Source organism: Stylophora pistillata, chromosome 2 (assembly GCF_964205215.1).
Source record: "Stylophora pistillata chromosome 2, jaStyPist1.2, whole genome shotgun sequence".
NCBI classification, from domain to species: Eukaryota; Metazoa; Cnidaria; class Anthozoa; order Scleractinia; family Pocilloporidae; genus Stylophora; species Stylophora pistillata.
In genome coordinates, this window is record NC_142520.1 from 27,301,815 (window position 1) to 27,314,647 (window position 12,833).

The 12,833-nt window shown below is 39.9% G+C and overlaps 1 protein-coding gene, 1 long non-coding RNA gene and 1 other non-coding gene across 4 annotated transcripts; 2 read left to right on the forward strand and 1 right to left on the reverse strand.

Moving 5' to 3' along the window:
* Positions 1–1,773: 1,773 nt before the first annotated feature.
* LOC148738120 (uncharacterized) lies at positions 1,774–3,349 on the reverse strand. Of its 2 annotated transcripts, none has more exons than XR_015996591.1 (3): positions 3,108–3,349; positions 2,920–3,028; positions 1,774–2,199 (listed from the first exon to the last, which is right to left on the reverse strand). It is a non-coding gene; the product is annotated as an uncharacterized LOC148738120 (long non-coding RNA). The 2 variants fall into 2 exon arrangements; XR_015996590.1 differs by lacking the exon at positions 1,774–2,199 and adding an exon at positions 2,206–2,492.
* Positions 3,329–12,588, forward strand: LOC148738121 (uncharacterized). Its single transcript, XM_088748624.1, has 5 exons — positions 3,329–3,585; positions 7,930–8,178; positions 8,728–9,545; positions 9,744–9,987; positions 10,448–12,588. The coding sequence occupies exons 2-3, from the start codon at positions 8,056–8,058 to the stop codon at positions 9,301–9,303; spliced, it is 699 nt and encodes a 232-aa protein (XP_088604750.1). The 5' UTR covers positions 3,329–3,585; positions 7,930–8,055; the 3' UTR covers positions 9,304–9,545; positions 9,744–9,987; positions 10,448–12,588.
* On the forward strand, positions 7,591–7,663 carry LOC148738122 (small nucleolar RNA SNORD36). The gene has a single exon (XR_015997456.1). It is a non-coding gene; the product is annotated as a small nucleolar RNA SNORD36 (small nucleolar RNA).
* Positions 12,589–12,833: the final 245 nt, after the last annotated feature.

Sequence of the window (12,833 nt, forward strand, 5' to 3'; positions counted from 1 at the left end):
AAGTACCAATCTGTAATGTTGTATTTAGTTTGAGATAGAGAAATACACATTTTACACTTTCTTTGTGACGTTTTTGTATGAAAAAGAGGTCCTAGGCCTCAAACAAGTAGCCCTTGTTACCATGGCCATGAGAGTGCTGCAACTTTTAAAAAGGGCATTTTTGCGCATTCCCCTGAGTGCCAAACTGCATGCAAAATTTAAAAACTGCATGAAAAATTTTTGTTTCCCAAGATGTTTGATTCTAACAGACACACATTCTTAAAACATAACCAACCATAGATTTGCACTTAATAATTTCTTTCCTATTAGATATTAATGTTTACAACAAAAGTAGTCCGAATGTTCTTTTAAAGGCAGCTTGGAGAACTCTGTATTAAAATTGCAATATTTTTCTTGTTCATAATAGCCTTGTTATTAACATGTATAACTCAAGCAGTTGTTTATGAACACAGAAAAGTTATACAAAAAGAGTTGAGTCAAAATGTCTGACATGAAAATAAATAGCTAGAGCTTTTACACATAAGCATCCTTTACTCAGTGTTAAGAGCACTAAAAGGTGGATGGCTTCCAAAGATTGTAATGAGAAATAAATATTTTTTTTTCCATTTTTGGTTGAATGGTTATAATGCCAAAGCGAATTACTCGCCTTCGGAAAGCTTGTATTTTTGTTCTGACAGTTTTACATGAACAACATAGCATACCTTTCAAAGGAAGAGTTAAGAAGAAAGATAATAACAAATGATTTGAGAAGAAAGAGTTTAAATCTCAGTGAGTACAGTTTGCATGACTTTCCTGCAGCTGTGCTGGAATTGGCTGAGTTGGAGAAACTTGACTTGGCAGGGAAAAAACTTACAACAACACCTGAAAATGTTGGAAAATTATATAATCTTACCGAACTTAATGTGAATCATAACCATCTGTCCATATTCCTTGCAAGTCTGACACAACTGAAGAAACTCAAAGTGCTGGACATCTCACATAATGAGCTAACCACCATCCCTGATGCTATTGGGGAGATGGTGGAGCTGGAGGGACTGGGGCTGAGTGGCAACCAGTTGACTGTCTATAAAACAGCTGAAGAAACTCACAAAGCTGAACATCTCAAATAAGACTTTAATCACCATCCCTGATGCTATTGGGGAGATGATAGGACTGGAGGAACTGAAGCTGAGAGACAACCAGTTGACTGTGTTGAGTACAGCTATAAAACGGCTGAAGAAACTCACAAAGCTGAACATCTCAAATAACAGACTAACCACCATCCCTGATGCTATTGGGGAGATGATAGGACTGAAGGAACTGAAGCTGAGTGACAACCAGTTGACTGTGTTGAGTCCAGCTATAAAACAGCTGACGAAACTTCCAAAGCTGAACATCTCAAATAACACACTAACCACGATCCCTGATGCTATTGGTGGGATGGTGGAAGTGGAGGGACTGCGCCTGAGTTCCAACCAGTTGACTGTGTTCAGTCCAGCTATAAAACAGTTGAAGAAGCTCAAAGGGCTGGACATCTCACAACCCAACCATGCCTGATGCTATTGGGGAGGTTGTGGAACTGGAGGGACTGGTGCTGAGTTACAACCAGTTCAGTGTTGAGTCCAGCTATAGAACGGGCGACGCTTTATCGAAGGCGTTCGTCGAGGGTCGAACACACAAGTTTATAGCACAGCGGTTAAATTTGAAATACGTCATGTAAGCTGTTGCACTTGTTCCCCACGAAACGTTTAAACCCGAAATGTGTAAGATCGTATTGAACAAAGGATAAAGATATACAAAAACTAATAAAAATGTTTTTCACCATGTTTGAGCTATTTACAAGGTTATCAGTGCGCCAATAAACCTAACAGTGAAGTTTGAATTTTGGACGGTAGCTTTGACTCTTGGGAAGAAATTTTGAGAGAAATTCTCCTCGCCGCGTTGAGTCAATTTTTACTTACGTAATACGAAAAACTTGTCAACACTAAAACGTCAAATGATTCGGGAATTTCAGGAATTGTTCACAGCCTAGCCTGTAAAGAATATTCTCTATCAATTTATGTCGCTAATCCCCAACGACGTTGTGAAATTAACAAGGGCAGAGAGAGGGTATGAGAAATCCGCTTTTAACTTGCGAGGAGGTACTGGCCACAACTATCGCCTCCCAGCCAATCTTCTCCATCGTTGTCGTGCAACACTATGCATACGTTGATGTTTCCCCTACAGCGGACGGAACATATATTTCATTATCATCCACTTAAACATGTCTTCTTTTTTATTGGGTGAGGTCTTTTACTTTGACTCTTTACTCTATATAAGGATCAAACCCGCAATGCTTAGCAAGATTAAAGGATATGTAGTTTGGAAACGAGCTGTGACTAAGGTTACTTTTTCGTGGATGTCATCGTAACAACAGCCAAACATCATAGACTTTATTCGTGCACGTTCGATCGGTTGCTATGTCGAAACTCAGCTGCATCCATAGAGGATTCTTCGCACAAACATCTTGCAAGCTGAAAGAAACGATCGAAAATAACAATCAGTCATTGGGAAAAATGAGTGAATAATATGCAATACTCCGTTAAATTCCTTTTGAGGCAGAAACCATCGGTTATTAAGGTATATTTGATCGAATGCACTTCTTCCAGCGGTTAGCCTGTCGAGGTTCTGTCCTCGTGTACCGGTTCACAAGAGCCGATACAAAAGACCGAACAATACACAACAGCTAACCAATGACTCCTAAACAAAGAAAGAACAATGGTAATTCCCTTGTGAACTGGTACACCAGGACAGAACCCCTGTCGAACTGTAATGCTAGTTACCATATAAGGGTAAATATTTCGTACCTTAACACCTCATGGTTTAATGAGAATAGTGACTTCTGTATTAAACTTAAAAACTAAATGTCGCGTGTGGATGCATAGTGAGTTAGCTACTTACGAGAAAAATGTGAATTCCACAGTTGTACCCATCCTTCTGTTTAAAGTGCACCGGCTCGATGCGAGGCCGTGATAGAGAAAGCCAGCCCGTTTTGGCGTCAGCGACCTCACTACAAATATAATGGCAGGCAAATGTCATTCTCAAAGTGACTGCCGTTTTAAATTGAAGGAACGGCTTTTTTCACGTACGACTTTACAATTTTACACTTGTTATAAGCACTGAAAGTAGACATTGCATGCCTATCGTGTTCGCTCCTCTGTTGGCAGAACAGGTTCAGTCGCTTCTGGATAAGTAGGGTTTATCACTGCGAGGAACGCTTTCATACATTTCATGAAACCGCAGTACACATAGATGATTTTCATATATTCAAATTCATAGAGTCGCCGCCACGATTACGCATTCTAGTGTCTTGGTCAAAAACTGTCTTCAGTTTTTAATGCCATCCTTTCGCGGGGTTTCGCGGGTTTCATAATTTCCCCGCTGACCAAGATTACTGTTTACTCTTACCCTCGACGAACGCCTTCGATATAGCGTCACCCCTATAAAACAGCTGAAGATCAAAACTCAAAAAGTTGTCTGTGGTAGGGAATCCTTTTACAGTTGAAGGGATAAGAAATGTTATGGAGCTCAAGGGTAAAATTGATGCTGTGTATTCAAATGTCTCAGGTGAGTAAAGGAAATTCCTTTTCACATTAATTTTGTGACACATTATTTAATAAATTGTTTCTAATGGTTGACTTTCAAGGGGTTATGCTGCTAATGTTACTGATGATTACAGGCAGCTGACAATAGTTTTATAATAAAACCTGAGAATAATATGAAGTAAATACTGTCACAGTTATACTGTATGGTTGAACAAAGTTCAGGTATCACTTAAGAAATACATGACAATTGTATTGAGAGTATTTAGTAATATTTTGAAAAGCTTCATTTTAACAATTTGGCTGACAACGAAATTTAAGTTCAGCTACAGTGTAATATAATTTGATTGAGAATTGAGGAAGGATAAAGTTTATTACAAATCATTTTACAATTAGGTATTAGCATAATGATTATAATTTTTGCTTTCTAATAGGCCCTTTTACAGTTGTGGACTTAGTTGCCAAGCCTTTGATTGAGAGTGAGGCTAAAGATGACCTTGTTGTGATAGAGACCTGTATCTAGTTTGCATGATAACAAAGTGATTTACATTTGAAAGGCAGCAAGGCTTGTATCATAGCAAGGTCATCTCTAGCCTCACTCCCATTCAAAGGCTTGGCAACCAAGCACACAACTGTAAAATGGACTATTGATTGGAATTTGAGAAGGATTTAAGTTCATTGCAATTAAATCATAAATACTGTTAGGAATTAATGTTGTTATTTTTCCTTTCTATTTGATTGGAATTTGAGAAGGATTGAGTTTATTGCAAGTCATTTCACAGTTAAGAATGGTTTTTGTAATTTCTGCTTTTTATTTATTTCATTTAAATTAAGGAAGGGTAAAGTTTTTTGCAAATCATTTCTCATTTAGGAATAATTTTAGCTGTAATTTTTGCTTTCTATTTCATTGGAAGTAATTAAACACTTAACAATATTAAGTCAATTGTACAGAATTTATGGACTGATATGAGTTTAAAGCAAGTGAAAAACTCTTATTGTTTCATTTTATTGAGTCACTTTAAAATTGTTATTTTGTATGTGTTCACCAAAGTCATTAATGCTTAGAACATCAAGAAAATACTTTGGTTTGAGTTTTATATACAAGCATAGTTTTTAAATTTATACATGGTAGACATATAATTAAATTGACTACTATATATCTACCTCTAGGTTTGTTTCAGATTTTTTTTTAAACCTTTTGTAAACAGAAATTTCTTTTCCTGTCAGTTTATTATGATGATTACAACTCCCTCTAATTTCAGTTTTTCATTTGACTTTGGACCACTGACGAGTCGACAACTTTAGAAGTTTACAGAAACGACTGTATATCGGATAATCAACGTTTATTGATATAACTATTTCATCTGAAATCAACAAATTTCACAACAGTTATTTGTGGTATTCACCTACGTTGAGATCCCAAACAAATAAATTAAGAATTACTGTAGAAAACTCAAACCAAACCTACTTCTTTGGCGGGTTTCCATAAACTATGAACTACTGAACTGAAACTGCGGCTTGAATTACCGAACTCGGCGAACTTAAACTCCTGTATCTGGTAAGCGGCTGATTCACATTTTTCCTAAACGTGCTATGACCAGACAGGAAACTATAAAACCATTCAAAGTGTAAATTGTTCCTAAGTGTCAATCAAAGTTTGCCTATTGCCCGTTAATAATTAATTCCGTTGAGGGAACAGGCTTAAATTAGGCCTTGTGGACCAGTTAAGACCAGAAGGACACAAAGCACAGTTGGCTTGTGAAAGGGCTTTGAAAGATGGATATGTAAAAGTCTACTGTGGTAGAATCATGCTGATTGGTCAGGATCCCGCTGGTAAAACAAGCTTGAAGAAGAGTCTCTTAGGCCTTCCATTTGACCCTGAAGAACAGAGTACGGAGGGAATTGAAGTGGATCCTTCAAGGTGTGAAATTGATGTTGACCTAGTTAGAAATTGGCAATCCACCAATGAGAACAAACCAGGACTGTTAGACTGTGCTAAAGATGTAGCAGAGATTGTAGCAGAGGAATTGGTAAAGAAAGCAGAAGAAGACCCCTTTGAAGTAAGTGTAGGACATAATTTTGAGGAAAGTTAGCCTACAAATTATCCACAGATTTTGAAAAGGGTGTGGACAAAACTTGGCCTAGGCCATGGCCTATCCTGTGGCCTATCCTATGGCCTACCCTATGGCCTGCCCTATGGCCTACCCTGTGGCCTACCCTGTGGCCTATCCTAAGGCCTACTGTATGGCCTACCCTATGGCCTACCCTGTGGCCTACCCTGTGGCCTACCCTGTGTCCTACCCTGTGGCCTACCCTGTGGCCTACCCTAAGGCCTACCGTATGGCCTACCCTGTGGCCTACCGTATGGCCTACCCTATGGCCCACCCTGTGGCCTACCGTATGGCCTACCCTGTGGCCTACCCTGTGGCCTACCGTATGGCCTACCCTGTGGCCTACCCTATGGCCTACCCTGTGGCCTACCCTGTGGCCTACCCTGTGGCCTATCCTGTGGCCTACCCTGTGGCCTACTCTATGGCCTACCGTATGGCCTACCCTATGGCCTACCCTGTGGCCTACCCTATCGCCCACCCTGTGGCCTACCCTATGGCCTATCCTGTGGCCTACCCTGTGGCCTACCCTGTGGCCTACTCTATGGCCTACCGTATGGCCTACCCTATGGCCTACCCTGTGGCCTACCCTGTGGCCTACTCTATGGCCTACTGTATGGCCTACCCTATGGCCTACCCTGTGGCCTACCCTATCGCCCACCCTGTGGCCTACCCTATGGCCTATCCTGTGGCCTACCCTGAGGCCTAGCCTATGGCCTACCCTATGGCCTACCGGTGGTCAGATTTTAAAAGGATAGCATTGCTGGAAACCTTTCAACGTTTTCCTGAGTACATCTTACCAACGACTTTCTTCTGCTGTTTTGGCGGCCACATTCTGATCAAAATTTCTTAACCTTCTGACAGAATAAGAAAATCGAGGAACAGGAGCCGGTTAAATGCAACTTTTGGGCTAACATCATTATATCAGCTCTCCTTTCAAATTAGTGCAATACTGGCCCTTTCTTTGGAAAAGCAAGTAAAGTTTGCAAAATGTTTACGACGGCGATGCGTGCGTGTCCCAGAGTGCTCGTTGCAAATTCAATACTCTACAGCACTTGAGGGCACTTAAAAAATTGGCCTGGCATGTTATGTTTGCATTTTCTTACCCGGATATGTATGCTCTCCAATATAAGGCCGGTCATTACATTTTTGCACCAGCACTCCACTATATGTTACCAACTGACAGCCTGCATCATAAAGCCGCCATTTTTGTCTATCCACAGGCAGCCCAAGCTCTCTTTGAGAAGCACACAAGGAACACAATTTGCATATCAATTTATAAGGATTTGTATGGGATTTTCTACAAGATAGCCATAGAGATAGTTAAAAGTGAAAATATTAAATAAAAATGGCTTACCTTATTCCATACGTGTGTTGCTTGCTCCTGGTGTCGTTATTTTACTGATTTCACTTGATTTACCGGTAAGTGGTTTTTTTTAATCCTGGTTTTCTCTAATATTAACCCCCCGGTGCTTTTAAAGGCAGAAAATGGAGGTACTAAATCCCACAGGGATCAACGAATGCTTTTCATTCCACTAATTTATTCGTGTTTTTCTCGTTGCCATGTTCCCGCCAATAACGTAGCTCCATTTTCTGCCTTTAAAAGCCCACACAACCAACAATTCCTCTAATCGCTCCGACGCTCGAAACGTCAGCTTTTGTAATCATTACAGTGGCCAATTTACCATTTCTACTTTGTTGATATATCCAAATTATCTCCTTGGTGTAGTCTGATTGTAGCCCTTTTCCTTTGAAATAAATGTTGCAAGGAAATTTTGCTCAAACTAACCGCACATCCCTGTTTAGGTTCATCAGCACAATGAGTATGCATTTTTGTTATAATAATTAAGATCGTCATATTTGTGGTCAAAGTTACTTGACGTACTTTTGTACAATGTAACTCACCTCTGGGAACTGGGAATTAGTATATGATGTCATTTCTTTTTTAAACAGAAAAGTGTTGAGTCAATGCAAACTTTTTAACACTAAAATTATATATTACATAATTTATAGAGATAGGTTTGTATATATAGCTAAGTCATATCTACTGATTAAGGTTAGACATCAAAGCAAGTGAAATGTAATTGAATCCACCATCTTGGTTTGCATGTATTGCAGATTTTCAAGACATAATCAGCATGTATTCAATGTATTTAGCGCTGATGTTTTAACAACAAAACAGCTGTTTTCCTGAGAAATAATCAAGCTAACATGTAATGTATTATTCCACATTTTACCTTGACTGTTTTGTTGTTGTTTAGGTGGTTCCTGTTTAAAAGGTGATTGAAGCTTTGGTGGCCAAACAGATTCATCACAGAAATCTACAACAGCTTGAACACTATGCAAGGAAAGAGTGTTTCATAAAAGATTTAAATGAGTTTGACTCCATGATCAGTTTTTACAATGGCCTGGGGATGATAATCAAGCACAGAAGCACAGTTGTACTGAAGGCGCAATGGTTGATTGAACTCTTCAAGCAGCTGATAATCATTCCACACTTTGATAAACTGGTGAGAAAATATATTATTTTTAATAGCCATGTGGTGAGAAAGAAAGGCTAACTTGTGTAATCTGAAAGAAACCATGATTGATTTCCTTGTTTCAAGATAATAGCTGAAAGTAACCCTATTAATATTTTGATCCAGCAGCTTTCTCCTTGTATTTGTACTTTTTATTTTGATATATTGGCCAGGTTAAACTGCAATATTTTCAGTATTATCTTGTTTTACAGCCTCCTTTCAGGGAGGTTGATTTTACAAACAATTTTGACTTAAAATGCCTTAGAATAATTTCAAAGTCTTAGAATTCTGTAAGATCAAAAGGTGTGTGTTGTGGAAGTATGAAGTGTTGATGGATGGCATATTTACCAGTAACACACCACAGCTTGTTCATGTTTATGATGTTTAATTTCATAGGTTGATTTAACCAAGTAATGCAGCTATACAGTTTCAAACAGTGTCCATTTATTTGAGTTACCTTGCTTGTAGTGATTCTATATTTCAAAGTGAATTTTCAGTGATGTTCCCTAATGCAGAACTGTTGTTATCTCCATTTTGTAGGATCCTTTACATGCCAAGTACTGGCAGGAACTTGAAGTAAGTGGCATCCTCAGCATGGACCATGTTGATCATGTCTTTACCAGCTTTATTGGAGAAGGAATCATCAAAGATGATATCCTAGGCATGATGGAGCAGTTTGATTTGATTGCTAAGTTCTCTGTTTCTCCAATTAATTTGAAGTACTTTGTACCAGCTCAGCTGAAGTCATCACCTGACAAACTCTTAAAATTGAAGCCATCATCAACTGATCCATGTCCAATGTATCTCCTCTTCGTGCATGGCTTTGTCCCTCATGGTCTGTTCTTACAACTTGTTGCACGATCCATTCATTGGTGTGCTGAAACATGGCCGCACATGCATCAACCTACTCTGTACCAAAATGGAGCTCGGTTCATCTTTGGGAAAAATGTTCGCGATTTTGCCCTTATTTGCAAAATAGGATTCATTAAGATAACCTTGCGCCAAAAGATGCAAAGTAATCAGGTTGTAGGACAGAACTCCGTCGAATTAGCAACTGTTGTTGGTGAATTTATGAAGCGCCTTGCGATGTCAGTAGCAGAGATGGAGAGAAAGTGATGGCTGGTTGTTCGCCTCACAGCCGTGTAGTTTATTATGGTAGAATACTTTGAACTTGTCCATAAGACTTCCTCTGACCGGTAGAAACTCATATTGCCCACACAATGAGTATTTTCCAAAAGAATAGTGACGTATCCCCAGGATACGTCACTAAAAGCGTCACTAACCTAACAGGAAGGCCTACCCAGTATCCACCGCTTATACAGAATCAAGCATGGACGACTTACTCTTTCCAAGCTCTGGTGGGTACTTTTGAAACGTTTGTTTTCAGTCTCTTCTTATTGTAATCGATTGAAAGGTATAATTTTATAAAGTATTTTTAAAACTTTTTTAGCTTAATGTTTTCGTTGTTATCACTATTAACGGATGAGGAATTTACATACCAGGAAAAAGCTGGGTAAGCCTTTGGTTCTCTTTAATTTGTGTTTACTATGACGCAGGATTTGTTACAATTTTACTGGCTGTCAGTTTTCGCCTTGGGATGAGGGATTGGATCGCTGTTGCACATTTAATTGTAGCAGGATCCTCATGAAAGGACTTACGGGATTTGTAATGCACCTTCGGGAGAAGGTAAACAAGTGCTCTAAGATCATCATACTTTGGGCTACAATATTTAGAAACATTTTCATTGCTTTAAGAACTCCAGATGTCATAGAGGTCAGTGATGATGAGCAGTGCGATGAGGTTAGTGCATTAACGTAGCTGAGCTTTACAAATCTCATGCCCAGTCAAATTAAAACAAGAGGCTCTAAGTAGTGCTGCCAGTGTATTTTCGGTTGCTGTTTGGTGTAATGTACTGACTACCTGAGATATCACAAGATTGGTTGTTAGCAATACTGAAAGCATAAGATACCGGGGTTGCTACGAAGGGTGATTATCCCCATCCTTGCTGTAATTTGTGACAATCAAAGTCTAAATAGTATTAGTACGTGCTGACACTATAAAGGAGGCAATTTAAATGACATTTAGTTGTGTTAGATATATGTTTTTGTATTAGGTGACAATTTCCCTTCCAGGAATATTTTAACATTTTAATATTTTAATATTTTAATATTTTAATATTTTAACTGTGCAATAATTCTTAGTTACATACGAGTGATTGTTACATTCCTTCTGTTTCTTTATTATTCCCGCGATTGAATAGTGCCATTCTATGTCCTGGTAACAACTTACAAGAATACCCTCCTTAAATTAAAGAATGGCACCGATTCTGCGTCATTTCCAGGACCCAGTATGGTCTGTGTGACAAAGGAGGAGGCAACATACTTGTCCTTTGTGCACTGTTTGCTACGAGCCGTCCCTGGTCTTTCGCAGTATCTGCACGCAACAGGCACAGATGGAGAACCCATCCTGCGAAATGCAACAGCCGCAGGGATGCCAAATGCAACAGGTTTGCTAAGTTACTTGCACAGTAAAAGAAATGTCGAGTCCAAGTTGAAAGAACTAGGTATGTCAAAATCTTTGACTACTAAGATCTCCCAAGATATCTATGCTAAAGGCAATGGTTTGTTGTGGGCAGATTCTATGGAGGAGTTCACCGAACGAGCGGAAGCACTGATCGATGAATGGGATACTCTCGAGTCATCAGAGAGAAGAGGCCCGCCCGCAGTTTGCGTTATACTTTTGCAAGTTCAAATTGGTTGACTCAAGGGAGAGAATAGCGAAGTTTGTCATGCGAGACCTGGGTCTTGGAAACGAGCCATATCATTAGAACTTACCAGAGAGCTTAAATCGCACGATTAAAGAGTGGACAAACTTTGTTCCGCAAGATCTGGACAAATTTGTTCTGTCAATGTACAGCTTTGTCGAGTCCTTTGACACAGAAACAGAGCTAGCGTGGTTCGGGATCTCTGACAAATGGGAGGTTAGAGAGGGCTTCGTCCAACACATGCCTCGAGCCCACCATGTTAGCATGACAGCAGAGGCGCGAAAGGCTGCCCTTAAGAAAGTAAACATGGTATGTCCAGATCCTAGCACGTACAAGGAATGCCGTGCATTTAAATTTCCAAGCAAAGTGAACACAAATACCGCTTCAACTGATGACCAATCCGTAAATGGATCTGCTTGTTTTGATGTTCTCTAGACTTTGAACAAGTATTTCTCCGAGCAGGAATTGTATGCACTCCATGACAAGGCTAAAGCAGTGCTTATAGGTAACACTATTCGTGAGGGATTCAAGCCCAGATCATTTATTGCTGATAGTGGGCGTCCACTGTCGTACACAGTTCAGTTCGCCAACAGTGGAAAGTGTTCTTGTACGTGCGCGTATTTTACCAGGAACAACATCTGTCATCATTGTATCGCTGCGGCAATGAGAGCGGGAAAATTTGACGACCTAGTGGCGAGTTTCTCGACCAGGAGCTGGAATCAGATGACAACATCAACAGCTCCAACATCTGTAGGCTCCAAAAGGCCACCAAAAATACGCAAACGAACGGAAGAAGAGCATCCATTCCAACAGACTGAAGACGAGAAAGCACTCCAGGCAGAACCCTTGACATCACAGACAGTTGGAGAAATCACTCTTCTGATTAGGAAGAAGAAGAAGCCAGACGATCCTATTCCCAGTGCACTGCATGTCACCAAAGGGATTGCTGGAGGAGTGCAAAAGTGCGCAGGATGCCGAGGAGATATCTCCTCGGCAGTCGAAGGATTCAATGCTGAGAACGAGAAACATTTCTCTTTTGGCCGTTTCGAGGCATATAGTTATTGGAACAAGAACAGCAACTCTTACAAGTCAATTGTGTCAACGCGACACTGCCTTCTAAATCCAGTCTGCATGAAGATAGTCGGTAAAGCAAACATTAGAGCAGATTTGCAGGTACCAGGAAGCCGTTGGGAGCTTGTCAAGGAGAAGTTTGCATGTAACGTAAAGGAATGAAGATGTCAGTCACTCACACGCAACATCTGCAGTTACAGTTAACGGAACAAATGTTGTTTTACCTGAAAGTTTGGAAGAAAGAAAACGTTGTACATGGCATTCAGAATCGCCTTTGATTTATCTATTTACCGTATTTACGTTACCGTTTGTTGTGCTTCCCAAGTTCAAGTTTGAAAGACAAATACGTTATAGTAACTCTTTGGTCTCTAGCCTCTGGGAATTTCAATTAAAAGAATTTCGGGTAAAAAGGGACAAGGCCGGTCCCACGATGCAGTTGTAAACAACTTTTATCCAAATGAAAACTTAGAAAAGTGTAAGTTAGAGAGGAGCGTATTGAGGCCGTTTGATGTGTCCAGCTCACAGTAGTTGTTCAAGTTGAAGATTAAACCCTGAAATACTTGCTACACGTTGTAAAGTTGTTCCATGCTACGATTTTTTTCTTTTCTATCGTTTGTTTGTTTGTTTTTTGGGGGGCAGGGGGGTCTCAGTCTTACTGGTTCCTCCATTTTGGTTTTACCGCTGCGTGAGGCTTTCTCTGACGGAATGATGAAACATTCCATATGATAAACAAAACCCACAGTTTCGAGTTCTGCATTAGGTAAAATATTTTGAGCTTACTGATTTCCCAAGTAGAGGGCCCCAGTAGGAT